The sequence below is a fragment of the Cheilinus undulatus genome, linkage group 21 (genome assembly GCF_018320785.1).
Source record: "Cheilinus undulatus linkage group 21, ASM1832078v1, whole genome shotgun sequence".
In the NCBI taxonomy this organism is placed as follows: domain Eukaryota; kingdom Metazoa; phylum Chordata; class Actinopteri; order Labriformes; family Labridae; genus Cheilinus; species Cheilinus undulatus.
Genome location: NC_054885.1, coordinates 2,664,147 through 2,686,416, shown reverse-complemented (window position 1 = coordinate 2,686,416; position 22,270 = coordinate 2,664,147). Strand labels below are relative to the sequence as shown.

The window sequence follows — 22,270 nt, the reverse complement described above, 5'->3', positions numbered from 1 at the left end:
GTGCCGACCCACCAGTTGAGGACCACTGCTCTAAAGCTGTAATGAATGGGTTGAACTGAACGATGAATATTTAACCGTCTCACCTGGAAGCGTGGCAGATCTGAAGGTTTGAAGTCGTTGGGGGAGCAGCCGCACCAGTCCACGATGTGCTTGTACTGACATTTACAGCCCAGTTTACGGTTCCAGTTGGTGAGCCGCAGGTTGTTGTCCACCATGGTCTCACAGTGAGCGCTGTTCTCCAGGACAGTGTGGAAAAACGACTGCAGAGAGGAAAGACAGAAGCATTTATAACACATTAGATCCTCTCATTGAGTTAGTTAACCCTTCCCTTTGGACTGGAGAGGTAACCTGACTGAGTCAGACTGTTTCATACATCTACATGAAGTTCTATCACATTCATGTGGGACACCTCACATGGAAAGGGTTTGGTAAGGGCAGAACTTTTCAAAAAAATCCTCTGAAAGTGATTGGACGAATGTTCTGGTGTCATATTCATCACAGCCAATCAGAGCGACAAGATAAATGAGACAGAAGAAGGTTGTAACCTGAGCTCATCAGACAGGTGCTATTGTAGTTTATGAGCCGTAGAGGATGTTGGTGGATAAAACTCAAGCTGAGGCCGGTTGGGAGAGAGCTTTCAGTGTGACGCTTTGCTCTGGTTTTGGTCCACTTCTAAATAAACTGTGGCTATGCTAAAGCTATATCAGAGCTAAATGCTACACACACAGCAGGCAGTGCTGATTGGTCAGCTCTGTTCTTAGACTGGGCACAGTTGTTTTTGATTGGAGATTTGCAAGATGGATTTAGTTGATGATAGACAGGTCTTATGCATCCAGGGTTGATTGTAAAATTAAGCTGTGGTATCCATTTTATATTTAACCTGAATAATAACCACTCTTATAAAAAATTATTTGAGTTGTAAATAGTTCTCTCAAAAATGTAAATCCCTTTTGTTAAAAACAGAACCAAATGGGTAAAAAATGGCTAAAATGGCAGAAAGTTGATGAAATTAGATTTTAAAAGAAACAAAAGTGGATTATAAATGGCAAAAATGAGATAAAACTGACAAAGAATTGGAAACAAATGGTTAAAATAGCACAAACTGGTGTAAATAGTGGCAAACTGGGAAGAAAAAGTGGCCGAAATGGGTGGAAATTCTGTGAAATTGGATGAAAAGTTGATATTAACAGGCAAAAAAAGGGTTCACTGAGACAGAAAAATAGGCAGAAATTGGCAGAATTGGGTTAAACTGGCAAAAATGGGCATATAAAATAGTGAAATGTGATTAAATGGAAAAAAATGGGCAAAAAATGGGCGTAGTAAGTGGTGAATGGAGGTGATAATTGGTCAAGAAAGGCAACAGTAGGTGGAAAGTGGCAAGGATTGGTTTAGAAGTGGCAAAAACATGGAGAAAAAAATGGTGGAAAGGTTTTAAAATGAACAAAAATGGATTATAAGTGGCAAAAATATGTTAAAATTGGCAAAATGTGTGGACAAAGTGATGAAAATTGGTTTAAATTTGGCAAAGCTGGCATAGAGTGGCAATGGTTTAATTTAGAAAATATTCTTAGTTTGTTCAGGGAATCAGCTGATTATCATGTATATGTTCAGATATCCTCTAAACTGTATCTGAAGGGTTACTCCAGTGTGTTTCATCAGCTGGTGATCATGCATATATTCAGATATCCTCTAAACTGTATCTGAAGGGTTACTCCAGTGTGTTTCATCAGCTGGTGATCATGCATATATTCAGATATCCTCTAAACTGTATCTGAAGGGTTACTCCAGTGTGTTTCATCAGCTGGTGACCATGCATATGTACAGATATCCTCTAAACTGTATCTAAAGGGTTACTCCAGTGTGTTTTACCTCAGCTGGCAGCAGTGTGTAGGCGTAGAAGCGCTTCATGCTTCCAACCAGCTCGTCTTTAGAGTTCACCACGTAGTCCACAAAGGGCCGGTTCACCAGGAACCAATCAGAGCCTCCATCCACTGCAATGCCCTCTGGGATCTTGCGGTCACCGAGACGCCACATGTGGGTGTCGCATTCCAGGAAGAGACGGTCCAGACCCTGCTTACGGATGAAGCTGAGAGGACACAGAGGGTCAGGGTCTGTTTTTTCTTATGTTGGTGTCAACATCTGGTCACTGATAGGAACTCTGGACTATGACTGGAAATATAACTGAATGTGTTTGTACCAGATAAGATTTGGAAGTAAAAAGGAAAGATTTTTACTGAGCCAAAAATAAGAAAAATGCACGATGGAGATAAGAAGCTGCTCTGTTCATGAAAATGTGTGAATGGCATTGAAGACAGACATTTTTTTCACTGTCAAAATTCCTGATCCTCTCTCTTACCGTGCATTGTCTCGGCCGTGAGATTTGATGAAGTTCATGGTTCGGTACTTGGACAGGAAAGCCACCAGCTGCTCGTTGGTCCTAAAGGAAGACAGCAGAGATCAGCCATTAAGATCTCGGCTCAGCAGAAACATCAACAAGTAACACACATTTGAAAGAATTCAAAACTGAAAGAAGGAAAATGAATCATAAAAGTGGGACAAAATCCATGGCCAGATGTAACTAAGGGTAAAAACCAGAGATAACGTCAACTCTAAGGGATTTTATTGGAAAGTGGAAGAGTTTAGGAGCAACAGTAGCTCAGCCATAAAGCAAAAGAGCATGTAAAATCAGAGAGCGGGGTCAAAGTCTCCAAGTCTCTGCTGATTCCATCACTGAAGAGTTTTGAACTTCCTCTGGCATTAATGTAAACACTAAAACTGCAGCAGGAGGTTCATGGATGGGTTTCCACGGCAACAGCTGCATGCAAGCTTCACATCACCAAGTCCAGTATATACCACGTTGCAAATTATTAGGCAAATTGGATTTTAGTGTGATAAACATCCAATTTTTTGGTTTTCAGTTAAACTCATGGATGGTTTTGTGTCTCAGGGCTCTTTGGATCACTGAAATCAATCTCAGACACCTGTGATCATTATTTTGCCAGGTGAGCCCAATTAAAGGAAAACTACTTAAGAAGGACATTCCACATTATTAAGCAGGCCACAGGTTTCAGCAATATGGGAAAGAAAAAGGACCTCTGCTGCTGAAAAGCCTCAAATAGTGAAATGCCTTGGACAAGGAATGAAAACATGAGATATTTCAGGAAAACTTGAGCGTGATCATTGTACTGTGGAGAAATTTGTGGCTGATTCAGAGCACAGATGGGTTCATGCAGATAAAGGCATAATGAGGAAGGTTTCTGACAGACAAATTCATCAGATTAAGAGAGCAGATGCTAAAATGCCATTACAAAGCAGCAAACAGGTATTTGAAGCTGATGGTGCCTCTGGAGTCCAACCAACCTCAAGGTGTAGGATCCTCCAGAGGCTTGCATTCGTGCATAAACCTACTATTCAGCACCCCCTAACCAATGCTCACAAGCAGAAACAGTTGCAGTGGGCCCAGAAATACATGAAGACTCATTTTCAAACAGTCTTGTTGACTGATGAGTGCTGTGCAACCCTGGATGGTCCAGATGGAGGAGTAGTGGATGGTTGGTGGATGGCCACCATGTCCCAACAAGGCTGTGACATCAGCAAGGAGGAGGTGGAATCATGTTTTGAGCTGGTAGGCCCCTTTAGGGTCCCTGAACGTGTGAAAATGACCTCGGCAAAGTACATGAGGTTTCTGACTGACCACTTTCTTCCATGGTACAAAAAGAAGAACCATGCCTTCCGTAGCAACATTTTCTTCGTGCATGACAATGCACCATCTCATGCTGCAAAGAATCCCTCTGTGTTATTGGCTGCTATGGGCATAAAAGGAGAGAAACTCATGGTGTGGCCCCCATCCTCCCTTGTTGAGAACCTTTGGAGCATCCTTGAACTAAAGATCTATGAGGGTGGGAGGCAGTTCACATCAAAAAAGCAGCTCTGGGAGGATATTCTGACATCCTGAAAAGAAATTCAAGCAGAAACTCTCCAAAAACTCACAAGTTCTTTGTTAACATGGAACTTGGCCTGTTAAGATGTTTTTGATTGAAATAGCTTTGACTTCAGTAAATATGAACTCCTAATGCTGCATATTCAACAAATGACCTTTTCTGAGTTCTTTACAACCAAAAAAATGTTTTAAAACTGTTGTGCATGTGTGGAACAGTACAATTTGAGCATTTCAACCAGAGAAAAACATCTTTGTATAATAATTTGAAATGTGATTTAAATGAAAACAACTGGAATAGAAAGAGCATACTCTTTGCAGGATTATCTTAAATCTTCTCCTTATTAACCTTTAATTTTCTCAACAACTGGAAGACTCTGTGCTTTTAAACTCCTCTGAAAATATCCTACTGTCTACGTTTGGCCACAAGAGGAAGAAAGAGACAGTCAAACCATAGATAGCTGGTTCTAATCCCTAATTAAGAGAGAGTTTTCCTATTTTTATGTCTAACAGGATGTTATTAACCAATACATCATCTCCTTTCAAACACTGAACAACAATCCTCCATTAAAGACAATTAAAGGGACTCCCTGTGACTGTTCGGGACAGCTGGGCCTGATTATTCAGCTTCCTCCTCTGACGGCGAGAAAACAGAAAAACTCTGTGGTGGTGTGGCCCGCAGCACTCAAAGAGCCACTCCCAGCATGCATTGTGAGCCCGCCTCGGTGTCGCTGTAATTAGCAGACAGGACAGAAGACAGACGGATGGCTTTGATTACGTCTGATTACAGTCGTTGGGAGGAACCGCAGGCATGCAGATGTGTGTTGGCTGGCATGTTTGTGTTCATCAGTCGCTAACAAACTTTAAATCAGCAGCTGAACTCTGGGAGCTTTAAATCTACAGATGGAGACACATCACATCAGATCTGACCCATATAGGAGTTATTTATCACTAGCTGGTGTCACGTATCATATCATTACTGCATTGTTTTACAGTTTTACACTTACAGCTCTCTGAGGGGTTAAACAGCTGAGAAAGCTATAGTTAGCTACCGCCATTCTAATGTCATGTAGTTCGCTATTTTGATTCTTTTTGATAAAACATTCTTTATCATTTTATTATCAAACCTCTATAAAAGCAGTAAGATTTAGAGAGCGATGTCTGTTGCATTAAACAGCTGCACTGGAAATGAATTCATTCATAAAAAACTGCAGGAAAAATCTGCCATTTTTGATACCAGAGAAGAAGAAATGATCTAAGATCAAGTGTCTGGGACTCCTGTGCAGTGAGGAGTCTTCCACCTCTCCACTCCTCCATAAAGCCCAGATCAGTGGAGGGCTGCAGAGATGGTTGTCCTTCCAGAACTTTATCCCATGATCTCTGGAGCTCAGTCAGAGTCATCACCAGGTTCTTGGTCTCCTCCTTTACTAAGGCCCTTCTCCTAAGATGTCTCAGTGTTTGGCTGGCTGTTCAGCTTTCAGAGGAGTCCTGGTTGGTCCAAACTTCTTCCATGTGAGAATTCTGGAGGCTGCTGTTTTCTTTAGAACCTTCAGTGGAGCAGATATTTTTGTAGCCTTCCCCAGATCTGTGCCTGTCAGCAATCCTGCAGCTCTGCAGCTCCTTTCACCTCATGGCTTGGCTTCTGCATGCATTTTCCATAAAATCTCTTTTTTTCACTTTGTCATTATGAGGAACTGAGTGCAGATTAATGAGAATATAAACAGATATGTTTAATGCATGGATAAATTTTTTTCTTAATCGTTTATCGCTAGTTCAGAACACCGTAGCTCATCTTTCAACGTAAATACAACCATATTTCCCTCAATTTAGCCTCTCTTTACTGGCCTCCTGTGCATTTTAGGACTGATTTAAAAGTTTTAAACTTAACTTTACTTAAAAGTTAAGACTAAAATGTGAGGACTTTTCATGGACTAAAACTAGACTCAAACTAAAAAGGGTAAAAATGACTAAAATAGGACTAAAAGTAAAAGACATTCCATCCAAGACTGAGACTAAAATTAAAAATAGCTGCCAAAATTAACACTGCTCAACAGGTAAACGCTGCAGTAGTTTATAAACGGTGGAGCTCGATTGTGGAGCATGTGGGGAGAGCATGAAAATCTTTGCTCTTTATCCGCTCCATATTTCTGCTCCTGTAAACAGCCACAGCTTGTTTTCCTCTACAGCGTCGGCTCCTGATATCCTGTTTTATATTCTAGAAGTATGTGACCTTACAGCAGCTACTAAAACACTCCCACATTGACTCACTCCCCGCGTGCATTCATGATGTCACAGCTATTGATGGTCGTGTTAATGCTGTGGCTGGCTGCTCTATGGATTTTAGCTGGGAGGGGATCAAACTGCTCTGATGGGAGACCGGAGGAGAGCAGAACGCTGAGGGAGGGTTCTTTAGTTCTTTCTTTATGAGGGGAACTCAGAAAAACAGAGAGATGGAGAACTTACAATGCTTACAAAGAATTATTTTACACCTTTACAGAACAACATTAGTAAGAGCCTTAGATTTCCATCATGTAACTGACTTGAATTCATTGTGCTTTATTTAGTTAAATTTAGATAAATTTGATGTAATTTGCCGGTAGCCAATGATGCAAATTAGCTTTAAGAGTAAAGGTGTGAACCAGGACGGTCACTCTTAACAGCTTTTCTCCCTGATTATGAGAAACTGATCCATGAAACTGAAAAAATGGCGGAAGCACAATGTCTTTACTTTTCTTACACTACATCAGGGGTGTCAGACTCGATCGCAGCAGGGGCCGGATTCTGGATTTAGGTCTAACCTGAGAGCCTAACAGGGTCAACATTTAAACGTGACCGTCAACCTCATTTTCAACTGTAATAAAATATGAAAAACACTGATGATAAATCATTTGGAAATTCAAAAAAGCAAAAATGATAAGTTTAAAGCTCAAATCTGAGGCAAATATTCCAACTTATTAGTTCAAAAGATCAGAACACTATATTGAAAATAGAAAAATAATGTTTTTAAAGAGCAAATATATGAGGAGAAAGTTTAAATCATAAGTTTGAAAGTTCAAAATATGACTTAAAATTTGAAATTGAGAGTCTGATAGGTCACAATATGGGATTAAAAAGCCAAAATTAGGAGTTGATAATGTAAAAAAGATGCCAGACAGATACGTGAGTATATCTGGCGTGTCAGGTTAGGGTGTTTTCATAGAAATCCTGAATATTTTCATCATTCATCTGAAATAATTCCAGTATCTTTGCAGGCAGAAAAACACATTGCACTGCCTGCTTTTCCTGCACCATTCAGCCCAACTTCTACATGTATGCCATCAAAATCAAGAACCGTCTAAGTAATCAATGCTTTGTCACAAGTGGGGCTTCATTTCCAGAAAACAGAGCTTATCCGACTGAGGAAACATCTGTGCAGCCTCTGAAACACGTCAATAAGCCAGACAAAAACACCTCATTATATTGTCTCTCCCCTTCACTGCTACAGTGAGTAAATCATCAGTCGATACCTCCAATGATCACAGCCCGGCTCTTTCTTTAACAGCCCACATCGCACCAATTCCCCAAGCAGCGGGACAGCCATTAAAAAGCTCTGCTCCAACGCCGTATGGACTCCTGATCCATGCAGAGTCAATGCAGTTGTGCTCTGCTGGACACGTAACCTGATCCATAAGACCTTAAACAAACCAAACAAGGCTCACAGGGATAAAGGATCACAGTTTAGTGGTCTTTAGCTGTCGCAGTGTGTAAACAAATCAATAAGAAGTGCCGAAAAGGAACCAAACATGACAAGTAGATAAATCTCACTCAGTCCAAAGGGATAAAAACACAGAAACAACCTTTTAATGATCAAGATTCAGTTTTGGTAGGACCAGTGTTGCAGCTGACAAGCTCAGATCATTGTTAACCTTCATGAATCCCTTTAAGTCTACACTCGTTTGTGTCCCTTTGGACCAAAATGGCTCAGGCCCGAGCCCCCCTGTGACCTGGAATGGAATAAGCAGTATAGAAAATGGATGGATGCATGCAAGTTCATTTTTTTCTGGCTATCAGAGCCTGGTCAATGATTTTCAGAAACATTGATTTTGCACATTGTTTCTTTTTATGCAATTCAAAATTTTAAAAAAAATCCTGACGTTTGCATCCCTTTGGTCCAAAATGGCTCATTTTATAAATATTTGGCTATAAAATAATCATATGTGTAGTTTTTCTTTACTTTTTTGGTTACCTTTTCAAGCACCATCTCTCCTTATCATAGAAATAAAAAATCATAAGTTTAAAAATTTGTTAACTTAAATTGTTATTTGGCAGGTTCTTTTAGATGGGTTCTTTGAGACTTTTTTCCGCCAAAGACCACAACAGGGAAAAAGGCCCCATCTGGGGGAAAATAGTAAAAACTGCAACTTTCACAAAAATACTAAAGAAAAATAAACAGCATTTATTACATTCATGTTTTTTATGTTCCAACGTCTCTAGGATCAAGAAATCAAATTATAATGGAAGTAGATGGGACCAAAATGGGCACTAAGGACACAAACGTCAGTATTTTGTACACAGTGCATTATAGGCATGGGGTGAGACTTTTTTTTTCAAAATGCCTTAAAACATAAAAAAATTGCCAAAGCTCATGCCTAAGGCTTGAAAACTCATAAAATTGTGTCAAGACGAAATTGAAATTGTTGTAAAACAGTACAAAGGGACACATGGAGGTTAAAGTCGTCTAACAGCACTAGAAATAGACATTTTAGATATGTGAGTTAAACCAGATACAATTAAAATATTGCTGTCTCTCTGGGGAGCCGGTGGCCTAGTGGGTAAGGCCATTCCCCATGTACGCAGGCAGCCCAGGCTTGAATCCAGCCTGAGGCCCTTTACCGCATGTCTCACCCCCACTCTTGACCCTGTTTCTGACTCTATCCATTGTCCTCCTCTATCTAATAAAGGCACAAAAATGCCCAAAATAAATCTTAAAAAAAAAAAAAAAAAAAATTGCTCTCTGCAAAGCTGCAGAGAAGAGCAAAAACATCTTTTCCACCAAGAAAAGCTTTCAGTCTGGTTTTTGTTTTTTCCTTTCATCAAAAATGATCAAACTGCTGCTATAGCTGCACCCACATTTATTCCTCCACTGGCCTCCATTGTTTACAGGCTTGCAGTCACTCCCATTTCACCACGCCTGTATCTACTGCCTCTCTAATTATGCTGATTGGTCTGGTCATTCTCTGACCAGGATGTTAAGTGAGTGTATTCCCACTATCAGCAGCACCTCATCCCAGTGTTCGGTAATGCTTTGGCCACATTAACGACTTGAAATTCCCCTGATGTTTATGCTACAGATAATCACGTAGACTAAACTCTTAACATGGTTAAGCTGCACAGAAATCTTACCTGATGGGATAGTCTGCAGCACTGAGGTTAATGAAGAAGTCCCAGGACCAGTCGGTCATTTTCAGAAGGTCTTCCATGCTGCGTAGGTACATCGTCAGCAGGCTGGCCCCGCCCCAGATTGTGGACATCCGCCAGGTAGTCACACGGACATTGGGATACCGGCTAGCCAGAGACAGGACTTCTCTGTGGAGGTAGTTGGACCTCTGGGATGAGAAAGATGACAGTAAGGGGGTCGTTTTAAAGACAGGATGTTCAAAAAGAGGATCTCCATATTTTTAAATGTTGAAAAGCTCTCGTGTCAAATGAGTCTGTGTGCTCACCTGGTCCACGTGGATGTAGTAGTAGTGTGAGGTGTGGTAGATGGCTTTAAAGAGACGCTGAAACTGACGCGAGGCTCGGCCGTGGACGACCAGGACGAAGGCGATCCGGACAGGGACGAGTCGGGCAGCTTCTGAGGGGTCCTCATCCCACTGAATGTTCACGTTAGCTTTACCTGGACGGAGAGGAGAGGGACTTCAGGTCATGGAAAGTACACTAGTCTGCAGGGAGCAGTTATCTGTCTTTATATTTACTAACGGTGTCTGAAATGCACCTCACAATCTCACAGTCCATTCAACCCTCACTCATAAACAAAGACCCCAGGATATTTGAACTCCTTCACTCTGGGCAGAGACACCCTCCACATCTGGAGGGAGCAATCCACAGTCTCCGGCAGAGAACCACGGACTCGGAGGTGGAGACCCTTATCCCAGCATGCTTTGTACCCCAGAATACAATGCACGCTGGAGGCATGCCAGGAGGTCCCTGGCTGAAGAAACCAACAGAACCACATCATCTGCAAAAAGCAGAGGTGAAATTCTGCAGTCCCCAAACTGAAAACCCTCCTCCTACACATGTGCCTCGTGATCTTGGCCATGACAATCCCAAACAGATAGGAGATGAGGGGCAGCTCTGATGGAGGCCAGTACTGATTGGGAACATATCTGACTTTGTGTTTGCAAACACAGCTCTCACTTTGGTTATACAGGGGCCTGAAGGACCTAGTATTCCCACAGGACCCCCCACATGACCCTCGTGGATCACAATTTGAGCTGAATGATTTGCAAAAGTAATCTAATTGCAAGTTTTTCCTGCAATATTGCGATTTGAAATGCAATTATTTAGGTTCCTCATTTTTTTTGTTGTTCAACAAACATCAGCAAGAAATCATTCTATATTATAACAAGTACAATATTAGATAAGTTCAACTAGGGTTAAATTTAGAAAAAAATATCTTACTGCCGTTTTGGCTACTAAAGCAAATTTGATATCAATTTCTTTTTTTGGAGGGGATGATCATTTCTCATATTCTTCTCATTTTGATGAAGAAAAATGAATGCATGAGCAAGAAAAGTAAGATTTTTGTAAGAATTAAAATAAAATGAAAAAGATACTTGAAGGTTTGAATAATGTATAAAGTAGTGATACTCAACGCGTGCCTCTAGAGCCACATGTGGCTCTTTTATGTCTGAATTTTGAATATTATTCCCCTAGAAAACCTTAAAAAGGGAAACTTTTTTGCACTTTTTCACCATTTTTTTCACTTTTCACCCATTGGGCTACCTTTTGCCATTGAATACCACTTTTTTTCCTACTTTTTTGCCCATTTTTGCCACTTTTATCCCATTTTTGCCAATAAGGGTCATCTTTTGCCATTGAATACCACTTTTTTTTCCTACTTTTTTAACCCTTTTGATGCCACTTTTATCCAATTTTTGCCCCTTTTCACCCTTTACTCCGCATTTTCACCCATTTAAGCTACCTATTGTCATTAAATACCACTTTTTTCCTAGTTTTTGCCCATTTCAGCCAATCTTGACTGCTTTTTGCCTCACTTTTCACTCATTTTTTTCATGGTTTTGCCACTTTAGGACCATTTTATGCCATCAGTAACTCATTTTTTGTCACTTCTCACCCATTTTTGCTACTTTCTGACCCCTTTTCCAACTTTCTTACCCATTTTCACCCATTTTTGCTGCTTTTTGGCCAGTTTTGCCACCTTTATCGTATTGTTATTGCTACTTAAGCTGTTTTTGCCACTTTTCATCACTTAGATTGTGGCTCTTGCAAAGGTATTCTTCAACTATTTGGCTCTTTGGTTGAGCAGAGTTGAGTAACACTGGTATAAAGCATAAAAAAAAGACTGTATCAAACTGGTATTTTGACACTCTTCAGGTTAAAGAAATGTTGCACTGTCTGCGATTTGAAAATTGCAGCATGCCAAATTGCGATTTGACCTAATTTGCAATTAATTGCCCAGCCCTAGTCACAATCATAAGCCTTCTCCAAGTCCAGAAAACACATGGATGTGCAAACTCCCATGAGGAGCCCTGCAAGAGGAGAGAGCTAGTCTTCTAGTTCTTCCTGTGTCATTCCTCCTGTTTTCACATGCATCCTTGATTGATTGATTGAATAAATGAATAAATTGGGAGCACTGGGTTCTCAAAAAGAACCTTTGCAGTCCAACTACTTAAGAAAGACTCCTCTTTCTAGACTTTCCTAGACTCGGGCTCAAATGCAGGTCATGAGTCACTTTCCTCCTCACTGGTCTTTTATCTTCACTTCCTTCTTTCCTGGAAGTTTTCTGGCTGAGCTAAATCTGCCTCTTGTATATACAAACCCACTGACAGCCAAACGCTTCTCCATCATCATCCTCACGCTAAAGATGGCACGGGTTGAGGCCTGCTCGGCATAATTAGTGACCCTGGCGGGCTGTGGGGTATGCTGGGATTGGAGTTTGAGGGGAAATGACTGTAATCAGGCGGCTGGGTCGAGGGAGTCAGAGAGAGGAGCGACGTCGTGCACATGTAAAGGATGTACACTTTCATGCCGACATGAGCACAAACACTAAAGTTGCTTTCATGAGCCCCTCTCCTGAGAGATCATGTGTCGCTGCTTCGGTCTGTGGGCATAATGAGTAGTTTGCCATCAAAGGAGCATATAATCATATAAATTAAACCTCAATTGGCCCAGGGAGGTTCAGAGAGCCCGGCTACAACTAAATCATTAGTCAGCCGTTCCAAAAATAAGACTACAAACTATTTAATTAGGGTGTAATTATGGCAGAGGAGTATCATCGTCGTGCTGAACGGCCTGCCTGTGTCCATTCATGCTTTGAATAGAAATGCTGGATGCTTCTTTGGGGCATCAGCCGGCACAAGTCGGGTTAAAAATGCGTCCCAAAGGGAGAATTTGGAGGAACATGCCTCTCACTTCAAAGAAGCCAACTGTTTCTCTCCTACTTTTGCTCCCTCAGTTTGTCATTTGTTCACTTGCTCAATAACCAGCTTTGTTAGGGGTTAATCAGTCCTTAACAGAGCCAATCCATTTAAACCAACTGTGTGCCATTACTGTGTTCTACTTTCACTTAGAAGAATGCGGCAACAGCTCTCCAGAAATCCAGGGCATTAAAAAAGTTCCACCGCTAGCTGACATAACCCACACAAGAGATCAGCTAACCTAAGAACCATCTGCTATGGTCTGATTACCATATATACCTCTGGAAATGAGTCAGAAAAGAAGAATTTGCGTCTCAAGATATGTCTGGAAAGTCCATGACAGTCACATCACAGGATGTACAATTTAGTCTCCTGACTTGAAGCCAGCCGTGCTGCCACTTCTCTGATGTTTCATGAAAACTAAAAGCACAGATTTTACATTTCCTCCACCAATCTAAAATAAAAGTCTGTCTAATATCACCACCAACAGCCAGAGAAAAAAAATCCTGACTACTGGGATGCTGCAGTCATCCCAGAAACACCAGCATGATGCTCTAGGCAGCAGATACACAGAAACACCAGTATGATGCTCTAGGCAGGAGATACACAGATACACCGGCATGATGCTCTAGGCAGGAGATACACAGATACACCAGCATGATGCTCTAGGCAGGAGATACACAGATACACCAGCATGATGCTCTAGGCAGCAGATACACAGAAACACCAGCATGATGCTCTAGGCAGCAGATACACAGAAACACCAGCATGATGCTCTAGGCAGGAGATACACAGATACACCAGCATGATGCTCTAGGCAGCAGATACACAGATACACCAGCATGATGCTCTAGGCAGGAGATACACAGATACACCAGCATGATGCTCTAGGCAGCAGATACACGGATACACCAACATGATGCTCAAGGCAGGAAATACACAGATACACCTACATGATGCTCTAAGCAGCAGATACACAGAAACACTAGCACGATGTTCTAGGCAGCGGATACACAGATACACCAGCATGATGCTCTAGACAGACACTCAATTTCATACGGCAGATCTTAAGTGAGTGTATTCCATCGGCACCACCTTCTCCCAGTTCTTGCTAAGGCTTTGGCCTCATATAGGGTCTGTTGAAGACATGGGAGTTCAGCTAACACACTTTACAAACTTTTATCATTTGAAAAGTCTAACTCAGGGGATGGATACACAAACATTTCCAAGGCTCCGAACATCCCCCAGACTAGTGAGAGAGGCCACCAAGACACCTATGACTATTCTGAAGGAGTTCCAAGCTTCAGCAGCTGAGATGGGAGAGACTCTGCAGACAACTGTTGGCCAGGTTTTTTCACCAGTCAGAGCTTTATGAGAGAGTGGAAAAGAGAAAGACACTGTTGAAGAAAACTCAGGTTCAGTCTGGACTAGAGGTTACCAAAAGGCATGTGGGAGACTCCATGGTCAAGGGGAAGAAAGTTCTTTGGTCTGATGAGACTAAATGGAGCTTTTTGACCATCAGACAAGACGCCAAACACTGACATCACCACAAACACACCATCCCCACTGTGGAGCATGGTGGTGGCAGCATCATGCTGTGGGGATGCTTCTCAGCGGCCGGCCCTGGAAGGCTCGAAAACAGTAGAGGGTAAAATGAAAACACCAAAATATAGGAAAATCCTGGAGGACAATCTTATTCAGTCTGCAAGAGATCTACGGCTTAAAGAAGATTTATTTTCCAGTAATGTAGTGATCGTAAAAATCAGGGCTACTGCTGATACTTTTTTTGGTGTATTACCCCCATAATTCTTGAATTTTCTATCATGTTTAAACATAAGAAACAGATCAAAGTTTGTCCAATAGATGACTTCGCCTGCCCAAAAATATGTCTTTTACCTGAATCAGCTGTTAGGTTTGCTAAACCTAAATTTGTTTGCCAAAACAAACATCTGCTACTGACAGCAGTCATGCCCACAGTTTTTGCTGATGATGTTTGTCAGAAGGGACGGTATTGGTCAGTATGGATGTTAAGTAATGCATCTGTGCATCCCTAGTACTGCAGCAACTCCTTGCTCTGTCTGGAGGTATTTCAGGCAATTTTACCTGGGTGGGTGAATATTTTTTGATTAAAAGCCCACCACTAGACTGCCAGTTTGTTTGTAAGAAAGGTTTACTGAATACATAGAAAAGAAATGGAATATTTTTGCTTGGATGTTGACATTTTTGATCCTGCATAAGATCCTTTCTCCACATGCCACAGTAGTCAGTGCAAGTCTCCACTAAAAGTACTGTCAATGGTGTTTATCATTGACTTTAAGTCTGCTGGTCTCACCTTCAATGGGGCAGAAGCGAGGCACCTTCTCTGGCATCAGCGCCTTCTCTTTGTGCTTGCAGTAAACCTCCACAATCTGCTGCCGACACTCGCGGCTCTTCGCCCTGGACAGAGCAGAGATGGCTTCCTTCCCGCTGATCTCACACTGCGGCTGCTCCTTCTTCGTCTCCACTGACGCTGACTTCTTCACCTGGAGGACCACTGCATCCTTACTGGACCCTTGAACTGGCGTTAAGACCGTTGGAACTTGGGGATGTGGTTTCCTGACGAGGGTGCGGTTGTGATTGTGGCCCGTTCCTCTGGGTTGGACGGCGGGGTATTTGAGGACCTCGTTAGCATTTTTTCCCAGTATTCCCTGTGCTTGGACCTTATCCAGCTTGCGTTTAGCGTTTTGGACCGGTACTCGTTGGCGTTGAGAGCGAGCTCCCAGGTTACTGTTGCTGTCGATGGTGTCAAAGTCTTTGGGGACAGAGTTCTCATTGTTGTTGCTGTCGGGGCGGAGTTTCTCTTTGGGCCGGTGGGAATGGTAGACGTCCTGAAAGGAAGACGACAAAACTAGTTATCTTTGTGTTATCCCTGAAGTAAACACATTTGTGCATATGGTGGATATTTACTGTCTTTATAGACTAATAATTACAGCTGATATAGGACAATATTTACAGCAGATAATAACCAATATTTGCAGCCAATACATACTAATATTTATAACCAATACAGGCCAATGTTTACAGTCAAAATAAGCAGCTATAGGCTGATGTCTACACCCATGACAGGCCAATATTTATGACTGGTACAGGCCGAGCACTACAGATGTAAGCCAGTATTTCCAGGCAATACAGGCTGATATTTATAACTGAATTCAGACCATATTTACAGGCAATAAATAGCGGTATTTGCAGCCTATACAGGCAGCTTTTTACCACTGATAAAGCCAATATTCACAGCTGATATAGACCATAATTTCCAGTCAGCATAGGCTGATATTTTCAGCCAATCTAGGGTGATATTTACAGCAAATATAGGCAGATATTACTGCCAATACAGGCCAATATTGCCAGTTGATATAGGCTGGTATTAAAGCCATTTTGGTTGGTATAGTTCTATAATGGCAGCTGATTACAGGCACTATAGGCAGATGTTCACCACTGATATAGGCCAGTGATAGAAGCTAGATATTTACAGTCCATTTACGCTGATATTTAAAGCCAGCATAGGTAGAAATTTACAGACAATATAGTCTAATATATACTATATTATTTAGAGTTGACATAGGCTGATAAATAGAGCCCATATAGGCCTGCAATGACAGCTGATTACGGGCAATATAGGCTGATATTAACACCTGAATTCAAACGATATTTACAGGCAATAAATAGCAATATTTGCAGCCTATATAGGCAGCTAATTAATACTGATATAGCCAATCTTTACAGCTGATCTAGACCACAATTTCCAGCCAGTATAGGCTGACATTTTTAGCCAATATATGGTGATATTTACAGCAAAGATAGGCAGACAAAGTTGACATACTGGTTGTTTATATCAGCAGAAGTTTTATACATTTTTATATCTGCACATATCCATTATTTACTTATCTCTGGATACCAATATCATGCTGATAATATCCTGTATCTCTTCCAGTTAAATTTTTCTGGTTCAATATTTGATGTACTGTCTGTGTGACATTTTTAATATATTAAGGATGTGGACAAAGATCTGTAAATCAGCCTATGCTTGTTTTGCTCTGAATGCCTTCAACATAAGCTTCTAGACTTTTAATGAGTGGTCACCACTGAAAATCATCTTTCTATGTTTATTTTTATGGGGTGGATTACAAATATGATTGAGTGTATGTCATCTTTACTTCCTCTTTCTATGAGACAAGAGAGTTTAAATACAGAGGAGGCGAGAGGAAAGGGACCTCCTACGAGCTCATGTGACCTCTGACCCCTGAGACAGCTGTAGTCTCGACCTTGACCCTCTCAGCCTCCGTGTTGATAAATCCGAATGTGTTTGTGTGCGAGTTTTATTAGCGTAGACACCTGACCTCCATAGGTAATTTAATCTCACAGAGCAGCCTACATCTGCCTTTTCCAGCCACACACACGACCAGAGAGCCTGTGGGGAGGCAGGAATATCAGCTCCTGCCACCTGCTCCTCAGACAGCCTTTCATTATCTCATCGGTAGCTCGGGGGGGAGTGGGTGTTTGCTGCAGTGAATGTTCTCCAGCTTTCCTGACATTGGAGTTTTAAAGTAGCAGGAAGAAACCATGAATGAAGAGCGGTGGTTACTGATTTATTGAGTCTTTGCCTTGGACATCTGCTCTGATATATTCAGTATCGAAAAAGCCTCCTATATATTTTCTCCTCTGCCTACGGAGGCCCTGAGGGAGAGCTTCACTACCAATCATATTTCTATTCCAAGTACAGTTTTGACTTCCTGCAATCATGAAAACAAGATAAATGTGAACTAATACTTATCTGCTTGATTTTTAAAATACTCGTGTATATCATTATTTTTAGATATCTGTATTTTTGTCTTTATTTTCAGTTATTGTTTGATTGTTTATGAGTGTTTATGATGTTAAAGTGTTTAAAAGAGGGCAAATATTGATTTTGGCTTTGGCTTTTATAATGCACAAAATTTCACATGGGCTCCTGTTTCATGGCAAATAATAGGTAATCAGCTTTTGCTGACGATGCTGCAGAGGGCGCAACTGAGCCATTTAGCCACACCTACTAGTAGAAACAGTATCTTTCATCTCCTTTTGTCAGTAAGCACGCTACATCAAGTTCATGGCAGTGAGACAATTTGGAGTCCTCAAAAAAAAAACTACTTCCTGTTTCATGGTGAATGTTTGATCACAATGTGTTCTAACCTGTTCACCCATCACTGTATGAAAATTTTCTACAGTTTTTCCTCTGATTACGGCGGACATGGAGGTAAAAAAAATTGCAATTAATCAGATTTCAGTTTTAAGTACAAATTTGTCTTCCCACAATCATTTAACAAGATGAGATAAAGACAGAAATATTATATTAAAGTCTAAATTGATTTTATAAAGTCTGAATTTTGGATCCAAAGTAATTTATGAGATAAAAAGTATTAATTATGAGACCAGATGCCAAAAATATAGGACAAAAATTGTAATATCTAGACAAAAGTAATATCTAATAATACTGTGACTAAATGATAGGATTGGAAAAATACAAATATTTAATAAATGTCAGAATAATGAGGTATGTGTAAATGATGTAAAAAAAAAAAAGATATAAATTGAAAATAATAAGATTAAAGTATTAATTATGAGACCAGAAATCGTAAACATGGGACTAAACGTATAAATTCTAAACAAAAGTGTTATCTGATAATAATGTGTCTAAAATATGATATAAAGTCATAACTACGATGTACAGTCATGGACGGAAGTATTGGCACACCTGGAATTTTTCCAGAAGATACACCATTCCTCCCAGAAATTGTTCCAGTTACAAATGTTTTTGGTGTATACATGTGTGCATTGGAACTAGGTCTGAACGATTTGGGAAAATAATCTAATTGTGATTTTTTTTACCCAATATTGCGATTGCGATTTAATAGCGATTATTTCTTAAGTTCCTCATCTCATTACCATATCAGCCCATACTTTTTTAACTCATTTGATAAATTAGGTGTTTTTGGTAACTGATGATCCACTTGAGGGCATTTTTATCATTTATCAGATTGTATTCAGAATTATTTTTTGGTAATTTATTGATCATATTGATTAGATAGAGGTATCATTAAAGTATGTATCAAATATGATACAACAGGCTTTAAGGGGTCAATATAATTCTCATATTTAACAAAAAAAAATAGGGCAGAACAATTTTTAAATAATATCAAATTGTGATAAATAGTGAAAAAATATTTTTTACTCATTTTGCACATTTGATATGAACTGTCGTATCAAAGGGAATTATCATATGTATATCATTCTCATATTTAATAAGAAAAACATACAAAAATGAAGAAAATTTGATTTTTTTGTACACTTCTAAAAATATGCCACTAAAATGATTGCATGACATGTAAAGCATAATGTCTCTGCTGCAAAAAAAACTTTTAAACTGGTATTTTCTCACAGATTTCAGGTTAAAGAAATATTGCACCTTCTGAGATTTGAAAATTGCAGCAGGACATATTGCGATTTAATCTCATTTGCAATTAATTGCCCAGCCCTAATTGGCAAAAACAAAACAAAACAAAACAAAAAAACAGAACAGAAAAAGCCAAAATTGATGCTTCTTAAGTCCTCAGACAATTCTGGGCTTTTCTTTCTCTTCTCCAAGCTTGGTGTAACAAAGACAGGCACACAACACAAAGGTTGAGTCAACTTTTAGACATTCTAACTAATGACAAATACATGGTGAGTTTTTAGGTAAAACGGCCACATGTCTGTCACCACATTCACTATAATAATGTTACAATTCTTTACTAATACCAGGCTGTACCAGGGATTTGAACACAGAACGATACAAGCACTCACACAGTTCCTCTCTGCCTCTGACTTTTTTCCCAGAAGGCTTTGCATTCCATGGAGACCAACCATGGCTAAAATATCTCTGCTTACCTACAAAGACATCATTCTTTATTTAAACACACAGCAGTTGCACACTCAGAAACACTGAGCGATTTCTCTCAGCGTTGCTGTGAGTCAGTCTGCTCTCTCCTCCTCAGCAGGTTCTTATTGAAGTCGTCTACACTGCCTGCAGACCTCCTGCTGCTCGGCGATAAAGCAGAGCAGAAAAGAGACAAGAGAGCCCGCAGCCTGAGGGCAGGAGACATTAAAAGAGGAGAGAGAGGGGAGGGAGGGAGGGAGACCTGTTGCTCTGACATCTGTTGATAAAAGGCCACAATAACACTGATGAAGAAAGATCAGGAAAGGAAGAGTAGGAATGCTAGGCGGATTTACAGAATGCATGATTGATGGTACAACACGATAAGATATAGGGATGAGTACCAAAATCCATAACTAACATGGTACTGGTGCCAACACGGGTGGTAGACCTCAACATTTTCTCTCTATACATCGTGTTTTTTAGATTCTAGAGATTTCCATTCTGCAGATAATTACATGGAGGGTTTTTCACTTTTCAGGTGCCTCATGATGAAGTGTCATCGGCGTATATGTGAGTTAAAAACACCTTTATATAAAGAGCTCTTTGACCAGGCTGTATACAGAAACCAGAGGCCACAGTTATGCATTAATCAAACACCTCTGCAAGCGTGTTTGTGCTCCGTTTACCTATGGGAGCTCACAGCCAGGGATTTATTGCCGTTTCTGAGTGAAAACCTCAGTGTTGCACTAAAATGTCTTTAAGAAAAACAGCCTTGTTTGACCCGTGTTTATGAAAGCGTCCAAAAAGCTGCGGAGGGTTTCTAGGAATCTGCAGCATCTGAGAAGTTTCTGGAGGATTTTTTTCTCCTTGAGCACATTAAAGAAGAGCTGGACATGAAACACGCAACAAAAATAAAGACTTTTTAAAGAAATTACTCTTGCATTTGGCCGACCAACAACCAGAGTGATCTTCTTCTACGTCTTTCTGACTTCTTGTCTGATTTATAGAAGCGTAAGTCTAACTAAATTGGCTGAGGATCAAGCAGAGCAAGAACTAAATCTAATGTGAGGTTATCTTTGGTGAAAACAGAGAAAAAAATGGAGCCAGATGGGGGAAAGTAAGCTAAATGGACTTTCACGAAGGGACGGGATGGTGCTGTGAAACCTGGCTGGAGTAGCCCACGCACTCACAGGACGACCCGGGATTACAGCAGGGATTAAGTCTATCTATACCAGATTTAGTGAGAATTATCCAAAGAAAATGGGAAAAATACACACACACATAACGCAGCTTTCTGGTTTTAACATCAGAGCGTCGGGCCTAATCGCCAAACAGAGAGCAACATGCCAGGGTGACGTAGAGAGAGACGGAAGGACCTGAACTTTCACACTGAAGAGAAAAAACACAAGTGGTGCTTTTCTGATGTAACTCAGTTAACCAGTGAAGTGTGTGAACAACACTGCAGACTGTAGTCTCTGTTAACCCTCTGAGGGACATACTCATATACGACAAAAAGACACACAGGCTACAAAAAGTTAAATAACCTTTGAACCATAAAACACAGCCACTAGCTTTCTTCCCCCCCTCTGTTGTGCCGTTCTAACGATGCTATCCATGCCTTTGCAGCTCTTGTGGAGGCTTCTCTAGCGCAGTGGCTCTCTATGTTGGGGTTGTGACCCCATTGGGGGTTGCCGGACACTGAGAGGGGTCTCCAGATGCCTTAAAAAAACTAAGGATATTTTTAAATTACACTGTTGCCACTTCACACCATTTCTGCCAAATTTTAAACCATTTTCATCCATTTTTCCCACCAAATTGGCCAATTTAACACATTTTTGCCACTTAAAATCACTTTTTACCACTTTTTACACCTCATGTCACAGTTTGATTTGCCCATTTTTGCCAGTTTAACCCATTTCTGCCTCGGCTAACCCTTTCTTGCCAGTTTATATCAATTTTTCATCCCATTTCACAACTTTCCACCTATTTTTGCCCCATTTAACCCTGTTTCAGCCACTTTTGAATCCCCTTTTACCACTTCATATGCCCTTGTTGCCACTTTAACCCATTTTTGCCACATTTTGGTTATTTTTTTGCCGCTTCTAACCCATTTCTGCTACTTTAAATATCCAGTTTCACCACTTTTCCCACCATTTCATCCATTATTAACCTCTTTTAGTTATTTTTAATGTATTTAAATTCTGTTTTCACAAAAGGACTTAAATTTTTAAGAGGGCTACTGACTACACAAATGAATTTAAATGATATTTGTTTCTTTGATACGAGTGGTTTTTCTTCAGGTTAAATATAAAATACCACAGCTTAACTTAACAGTGGACCGTGATTTTGCTGACCCCCAGTTTGGCTGGGAACCAGAAAGCTCTCCCATTGGGACGGCCTTGTCTGCACATGACTATTCTTGAACCTTTAAAATTCACAGCTGTGAATTTTGTCTCATATTTTGGGTTTTTTTACATTCATGATTTTGACTTTCAGTTCCTTATATTTTATTTTTTCTATTCTATCTTTTCTTTTATTTTGTGTTTTGAGCTTTTGAACTAGTAAGTTTGCCTTTATACTTCAGATTTTGAGCCTTTAAATTTATCATTTTGACTTTTTTATGTTGATGTTTATGGTGTTTATCATCAGAGCTAAGTTGTTTTTTTACTTCACATAATTCATCACCAGTGAAAATGAGGTTGACGGTTTTTGGTTAAATGTTGACCCTGTTCGGCCTCAGGTTAGACCTAAATCCAGATT

At 40.4% G+C, this 22,270-nt stretch overlaps 1 protein-coding gene across 1 annotated transcript in view; it reads right to left on the bottom strand.

The window, feature by feature from the left end:
• LOC121503554 (xylosyltransferase 1-like) overlaps nt 1-22,270 on the bottom strand; it is a 48,562-nt gene that overhangs the window by 17,281 nt on the left and 9,011 nt on the right. Inside the window, exons 2-7 of the mRNA XM_041778019.1 lie at nt 14,909-15,443; nt 9,640-9,812; nt 9,320-9,522; nt 2,357-2,437; nt 1,870-2,086; nt 84-260 (exon numbers count right to left, since the gene is read on the bottom strand). Of these exons, the coding sequence (XP_041633953.1) occupies nt 84-260; nt 1,870-2,086; nt 2,357-2,437; nt 9,320-9,522; nt 9,640-9,812; nt 14,909-15,443 (1,386 nt within the window). The remainder of the gene's footprint in view (nt 1-83; nt 261-1,869; nt 2,087-2,356; nt 2,438-9,319; nt 9,523-9,639; nt 9,813-14,908; nt 15,444-22,270) is intronic.